The 8,181-nt window shown below is 38.3% G+C and overlaps 1 protein-coding gene across 1 annotated transcript; it reads right to left on the bottom strand.

Annotated features, from left to right (window-relative positions):
• Positions 1-2,984: 2,984 nt before the first annotated feature.
• On the bottom strand, positions 2,985-4,710 carry LOC139959937 (uncharacterized). Its single transcript, XM_071957883.1, has 2 exons — positions 4,425-4,710; positions 2,985-3,857 (listed from the first exon to the last, which is right to left on the bottom strand). Exons 1-2 carry the CDS (start codon positions 4,531-4,533, stop codon positions 3,178-3,180), a joined length of 789 nt encoding a protein of 262 aa, XP_071813984.1. The 5' UTR covers positions 4,534-4,710; the 3' UTR covers positions 2,985-3,177.
• Positions 4,711-8,181: the final 3,471 nt, after the last annotated feature.

Consider the following 8,181-nt stretch of genomic DNA (forward strand, 5'->3'; position numbering starts at 1 on the left):
ACGCAGGAAATAATGTGGCCAAGAAGCACAGCCCAGTAATTGACGTTGAATAGCTATATAATCAGCGTACGTAATGTGCAATACCTACACATGAACGACCTGTTGACGTACCCATTTGCTCGATCCAGATGGCTTTCGCTGGCAGCTATTGGGTCCTCTTTATCCTGCGGTCTATCGGGTTCGTTCTGAAGTTTTCCCCTTTTACCCGCGGCACCTTCTTCGCTTGCATTTGTGGCTGCTACCTTCTCTTAAGTGGGGGGGGGGGGTGGTTGGCTTGACTCCGAGGGTTCTTTACCCAGGCATTCCTCTAGTGTAGCCTGTTTACTGGCATCCCTGTAAAGAAACAATGTTATCATCAGACTTATAACACACTCACCAGCACACACACACACAAATAATTGAAAAGGAGACAGGCAAGACTAGTGCGGGAGGAGCGCGTCATCAAAAAAAAATAAGTGCTTGATATATTACAGAAAGACCACAAAAGGCCTATTAACGCTTTACATAAGAAAAAAGAATTTAAGCAATTTAAAGACATCATAAAACCAATCAAATAATAAAACAGTACCTTAACCATAAGTGAAAAAGGAACATACAAATGTATTCAAAGATATTGAAAATGCACACGGAATAAAAACTAAACAACAACAAAAAGTCCTAAAAAAAAGACAAAACTAAAACCAGAGCAATTAGTAAATATTAAAAAGCAGGATTAGTAAAAAGGTGAGTCTTTAAGAGCCTTGGCATTGCTGATAAATTGAGGGACATAAAAGTGGGTTACCTATATGGGAACCAGCCAACGACCTACAACTAATAAATAACATCACTCACAATTTTCGGAAAGCTTCTTGTTGTCTTTTTGATCTTTCCAACCTTTTCATTTCCTCTACCGCTGAAATGGGTAGCTCTTCTTCTTTCATCGACAAATCCATCACGACATACACATACACGTAATACAAGATGAATCGACTCGAACGCTTCTGTGATCTTCTCACAATCAATTCAAATATATGAACCAGTTTCAAATCATTAACCTATACGGTTACGTCTTGGAACACGTCATCCATTTGGAATGTCACGTTATTCGTTCGTGTTGAAACGTGTTAGGTCTGTTGTTGTTGTGATGTAGTTGTTGTTTTTTTCTAAGTCAATTAAACAACTGAAGATAAAGATAATCGAAACCTCGTGGCACGTAATTTACATAAACAACTTTTTTTTTTTCAAAAGAATGACGTTATTTCATAACTTTAGCCTCATGGACAAATGAACAATCTTGGCACCAGTGCTTTGATATATACAGTCGCTGGTTTTGCAAGGTACAATTATTTCTCTAATTAAACGACCTCGGGTTTGGTTGACTGATAACGAGTACACATTTGCTGGTGTAGCACTATTATTTCTCTTCTAATTAAACGAAATCTGGTTCGGTGTATCGCGCTTATACTGCAATTGAGGAGTAAGTGCAGCTTGTTAATATTCCTTCTGTATCTTTTGTGTAACGTTCCATGTGGAACTGTCTTGGAATGTCCATTCGGTTTTCAAAGGAACCGTTCGATAGGGGTTTTCATCAGGACCATGACACTCTTATGCGTGTTAGTGTTGTTTCGCCGTACATCCCCCTTACTTGTCGTAGTCATGACTTTTTACAGCGAAATAATCCATGTGCAGACAATCATTTTCATCACGATACAAAGAGCTACCAACGTCAGAGCGGTCGTGATTGTCGTGCTGTATTGTGATTGGTTCGTAAATGTTAGGCAAAAATTGCCCTGTTCAATCAAAAGAAAATATTTTAAAATCAAAACGAAGATTGCTTTTCGTCCCTCACTTGCTGTTTATAAAGGCCCTTTCAAGAACCCGTGCGAATTCACCAATTCCACCCATCGTATTTCCATCGATAAAAGTCGCTGACACTATCGAAAAGGAAATTAATATCCTACCCTATTTAAAATCGGTAAAGTCATCTACAAAACGGGGTTACACCTTGCTTGAGCATTCCTAAAAGTAAACGAGATCATCCAAACCAACGGAGGCTCCAACAGACACAACGAAGGCTCTCGAAAGCGCCTGCCACAACGAAAAAAAGGAGGTTCCACAAAGGGGAAAAAACGGAGCTCCAAGAGTAGCCCCCGGTGCGGCTCCCGAAAAACTGGAGCCTGTGGCACCAGGGGGGTGGGGGTGGCGCTGCACGATATATACTACTAACCAATCAACAAAGAGAATTACTCTTAAAGGAACATAGACTAACATTGGAGAATTCAATAACCGGAATATGAAATGGACACATTACCTGCTTGATGTGTGGGTAGGGGTACCATGGTGTGGTAGGGTACCATAGGTAGGGTATCACTCGGGTTGGACAATCATGGATTGTTAACAATATTGGGAAAGCCTGGGAAAGTGGGAAGCAGAGTGTAGAGGGGCGAAGTAGAGGCTTACGTGGAATGCACGGTATAAGAGTAAGACATAGCAAGGAACCAATTCATTTACGTATGTCACATTATGCCTTGGTGTGTTTTTTCACAACTATGTATGATTATCTGTTCTGTTTTACTCAAACGTCACAGAACAGACGAGAGGACAAGAAGCTCTAATGGAGTTGGTAAGTCTAGTAACCGACCTTTCTGTTTATTGAAGAAAACCAGTCGCTTCCTTAAAGTTACATTGTGTTATATACTTTAAATGATGAATCAAAAAGGCTTGGGCTTTAGCGGTTCTACGTCTACGGACTAACGTTCCTCTTCAAATGTAATAGACTTTGATAGGGTCACTGTGACATAAATGACACATCGAGATTGTATTCTGAGACTTTCGATTTGTGAGTTTACAAAATGTCTCGGTAAAATTTCGGTTATCGGATTGAGCTGTAATTGCATGAATAATGGATACGATGAAGAAATATTGTACTCTCAAAGCTACTAAGAAGAATTTAGGAAATAGTATTTTGGGACTTAACGGGTGTTTAAATATATCGAATTGATGGATTTGATGGTAACACATACTGTCCTAAGATCTAGAAGATTGTTTTAAGAATCTCAACTTAAATATGGCATTGAACTAGATGAAATGTGACAGCCCGAGTTACGGGAAGTAGTGAAAACTGTCATATTATCACCTAACATTAATCCATTTTGCTCAATAACCATTTAGAAAAGTGTTACCCTTTTTACTTTGTTGTTACTCAACACAAGGATATTTCAAGCCCATTCCATAGTTTCCGTTGATCTTTTCTGCACCTATTATATTAATTGGCCCGTCACCAAGCACCAACATGTCACGAAATCCCTGCGAGATCTTCTCTATTTCGAATGAAGCGTCGCAGATTTTTTCGTCTTTTACGATGGTCGTGTCGCAGACATTTGGATTGTTCTTTTCAACATCTGGACGGATTTGGTCCATCATTTCACAGAGGGCCGCTAGTCCGGTTTGAACACTAACGCATTCGAAAGACTCCAGAAGCGAATCGTCACCGAAGACCAAAGATTTCACCACGTCATCGTCCAGTTTATGACGCACCAACGTGTCTGGTTCCAAACATGGACTGGTAACGCTTAAAGTAGCTTCGAGATATTCACCCTGGTTCTTGATCCTCAAATGGTCCTCAGCGATAGAAATCTCTTCAAGCTCGACTCCGCCTGGTAGGCTTTCTGGTGAGTATTCCCCGATGACTAAACTGTATTGTGCTGGTCCACCGGGAGAGGCAGCCAGGAAGGGGATCATAACCATAGCTGAAATTTCTTGCAATGGCATGCTTAACATTTCGAAACCTGTAGCAAATCCAAACTCAAAGTTTATAACATGTTTTCCTTTTTCCAAGCCCATGAATTCCGGATCAGCGGGAATGTAGAGCTTTGGTGCTGTCGAGGGAAAAGTAAAATGAAGCTTCTCAGAAGGTTTCACGAGCATGTATACTGTCGAGTTTGTTACAAGGGATCAAGTCTAGCTCGTAGGTAAATATATCCTTAATTACTTCATTCAAGTTCCTCGATATTGTGACAGCACCTTCAATAATTGCCATCAATTTTCACTTTGTATGAAGGGATATGAAGCGAAAATCAAAGGGAATATTCTGAATGGAATCTTGGTGGCACTTTATGGAATATCATTATTTGTCACGATAAAACGATATCAGTTTGCCAAGATAGAACGCACATGTTTGTGTGATAAATGTCATAAACAACAATAAATTAATTGATAAAAGCGACTGTATAACAACCTGCACGGCCATAAAATTAACAAATCTGAAATATGTTTAATGCAAACATTCGAAGAGAGAGCCAAAGGTGGAGGTGGAGAGAGGTGGAAAGAGAGAGAGGTGGGTGCAAAGAGGGAGGTGGAGATAGAGAGAGATTAACGTTGGATAAGCGGCACAAATGAAGGAATTTAGACAATACTGTAAAGTTAAAGAATAGGCAGGACGTTACCAGCAGGGTGTTTGAGCAAATACTCATCCAGTTTGGCTTGAACGTCTGCTTCGTCTACAGAAAAGAAGACAGAAGTTCCTTCGAACTTTGCTTGCCAGATGTCCTTCATCCAGGTGGCTGTCGCGATGTACTGCACTAACAAACTTTGAATGACTAAGACCTAGAGCAATAGATTCGCCGATATCTTCATCATGGTGGATGCAGCTTCCTCACGTTAAGTCGAACTCTCCAGAATATATTGACTGTTAACAGCAAATTTCTTCCACTGAATGAAGGAAGCAGGGCTCGGAGTTATGTTTTATTAGGAACAGCCTTAGAGCAAGCTACCGGCAGAAATCGTATTTAGTCTGTAGATTGAGATAAGAACCAAAGGTCATTCTGAAATTATTCCAATGGATCGATAAATAATTATTAAACTAACATTTCGAACAGTGGCGTGTTCAAAATTGGGTTCTTTCTTCTCTCTGTCTTTATTAATGAAACTGGGCTTGTATAGCTAATGATCTATATTTACCAAAAGGAACAACAATAACAATAGTAATAATTTTAAAATAATTGAATTACATTTTATTGTCATTAATTGTATATATTAGACCAATTATCACTTCATTTATCTGCAAGAATTCCATACATTGAATAACAAGAATAGAACGGTAATGTTTGGGGTTTATTTATTTCTATATATTCTCAAACTTTTTCAAACTGACCTGTAACTAAGCTTTATTGAATTCATTTTATTTAAATATATTTTCATAGAGATATCTTCCTGAGGTAGCCGTCAAATACAAATATATATCAAATTAATATGATGTCTTTGACACACGGATATGGACTGCCCCTGCACTCGCAATGCGCAATAAATGCACCCACCTCCTCCCACCCCCACCCTCTCCTCACACACACAACCCTGGTTTCTCTAAAGTCCAGCTATAAAACGTTAAACAATGATACTAATAAGGCTGCATAGGACCAAGATATGGTTCTGCTAGAAATGGTAAATCCATTGTTAATTAATTTGCACGTCCTTTATTCAAGGTTATAATCAGACAATTGTTTCAAGAAGAATCTTTACAGCTTTGGTATCTATAAGGACACATCTGGTCAAGCCGTGTGCATTTCTTGATTATGTTTGTCATATCAGATGAAGGAGGGTAAAGCAGTCCTATATACACACAAGGTTCGATTGCATCCTTCAAAGATATATATATCTTTACTCTTAATTTAAAATCAATCATAAAAATCGGGTGCACTGATAAAATATCCAATTATCAATTCAGGGCTCGAAATGCACAATTTATGTTTTCATATTACTGCATCTAATGTTTTACTTAAGCAATGGGTTAATACATCACTGTGGCTCCCAAAAACTAAGATCATTTTTCACCAAACATAAACCTGCATCCAATCATTATTTTCAATAAGTTGATTGTGAGAAGCATTTATGGGACTTAGTTACAATCTAGGATGATTTGAGGTGCCGCGGGTACTGATTTTTTCTTGGTTGAGGTTCTGTGGTTTCTTCGGGGTGCCAAATGCATTGCTTTATTCCAAGGTCACAGCTACTGAACCGATTAACATGCATGCCCCCCTTTGCCCCTGGTTACCGTAATATTTACCGAGACGGGGCGAGGTTTTCCATGTTTCATATTTTTGGTGAATGAATACAACTTGATTCAAAAGCTGGATGATAGCTAACCAAAAGCTGCAGAAGTATTATATACAGACTTGTAGTATACTTGAAAAGTACTATGGTACTCGAGTAGTAGTCGAATACTCTTGTGCAAGCCTTACTCGGTACTCGCACTCGGTCTAAAGTACCCGGATGATAGACTATAAGAGCACTCGTAATTATAATTCAGTATCCAGTCGTACACGCAGATGATAAAAATACCCGTATTCGTACGGTCACATTTATGTTAAGAACAAACTCTAATTTCATCATTTTTAATATTTGAGAATACTTTGGCTGCTATGGAACTCGGTTCTTGTAGCAACATTAGGGTGCTATTTTGGAAATTACGCATATCCCTGAAAACACATCAAGCAGACATTCTTCACCATCGGGCTACCAACAAATATGGACTTTCTCTCCAGGTTTTCATACAGCATATAAAATTAGGGTATAAATAGAACGTACGTCCATTCAAGAAAATATGTTATAGTTTTATGACCTGCTATAATTTTTAGTACTTTTAATAATTTTATCCAATCTCCAGATGGAAATATATAATGATTGTCATTAAAATGTACAGTATGAGTCCATCTTTATGTCTATTTAAGTAATTACCAGGCTTAGTGTAACACTTAGGATGCCGTGGTTTAACCTGGTCGGTTTATCCTGGCTGTACACATTACAACTATATTAATAAATTACTAAGGATGAAAGGCAATCAAACATCACCGATATTCATTTCATTATATCACCTAGCGAACTTAAACATCAACTTTGGAGACAACATTTTTTGGAGAGGATTTTCCATTAATTTGGGAGTTTACATACCCATAATCAACATGTGTAAAAAAAAAACTTCGAAAACCTATCATAACTCAACATAAAACGACCACGAAAGTGGACAATTTGGGTAGTCACGTGACATGTACCTCCGGAATATCTGAAAACAGAGATCGACCCAAAGGAGCCTCTGGTCACCGTGTGACGTCATCTTTGGTATACCGCGAAAATCAAACGCTGAAACAGGTACTGTTTATACACAGATAGCGAACAATTGTACTGCATTTGACTTCCAATTTCGAGCGTTTGAAAATTTGTTAGCTTAAAACAAAAATACGTGAAGGTAAAAAACTAATTTTAAGACAATTTTAAGCAGAAAATTTAGTAAAAGGGTTATTTCATTTGCAAAATTTCCACTCAACTGGAGGCATCGTTTACATAGCGGAGCGTCAATAGGTACGTACGCTAAAATATACTGTAGAACATGCAAACGGCTTGTCGATTCCGTAATACAATTTGATTGCAAGATACCGCAAACTGAACAGAAGAAAATACCTAAAAGATGCCTCATGTGTAATATGTCACGGGAAAATGGTTTATGTTACTAGCAACGAATTACCAAAAAAACAATAAACATAATCGAACAACCTAGTACAAGGAGACGTTGGCCCGAATCGACCAGGGTAGCATATACATGACTAAGCTTCAGCTGAACATAGTACTTACTCGTTTTAATATCCAAAAGTACAAACACAGAAAAAGTATCTTGTCAATAAACTAAATTTAGCAGTGAATATCCAAATCCACGTTTCTTGTTCAATCCTGGGCGAAAAACTACCGTGACTCTGTGTAATTCCATAGAGTTAGGTCTAGTTGATATAGGCCTTGACCAGTAACATCCCACAATCACAAGACAGTCACTAATGTAATAAAACGTCCGATCGCTATATAGTACCGTTTTATTCCACTCCTTGGACCTTTCTTCCCATTTTTAATGTACTTAACGTCCGAAATTGGTAAAGTTAATTACAGCAATGTAATTGGAGTGAGTTAAGGATTACATATACATGCAAAATGGTCGGATTTTATGTTCATCGAAAAGTCTCCATAGTTGATGGACAAACTGCAATATAGAGCAATATCATTTAACGTTACATTGATGGAGACATTGACCAACGCAGCAGACCACGCTAATATCAAGAGGCCTATTTCACACTCGCTTTGAAATTTGGTACTGAAACCGAACTTTTAAAATTCTGGAAGATATGGTTCTACACATCGCTGCCGCATTTCTAGATGGATTAA

The sequence above is a fragment of the Apostichopus japonicus genome, chromosome 19, assembly GCF_037975245.1.
Source record: "Apostichopus japonicus isolate 1M-3 chromosome 19, ASM3797524v1, whole genome shotgun sequence".
NCBI classification, from domain to species: Eukaryota; Metazoa; Echinodermata; class Holothuroidea; order Aspidochirotida; family Stichopodidae; genus Apostichopus; species Apostichopus japonicus.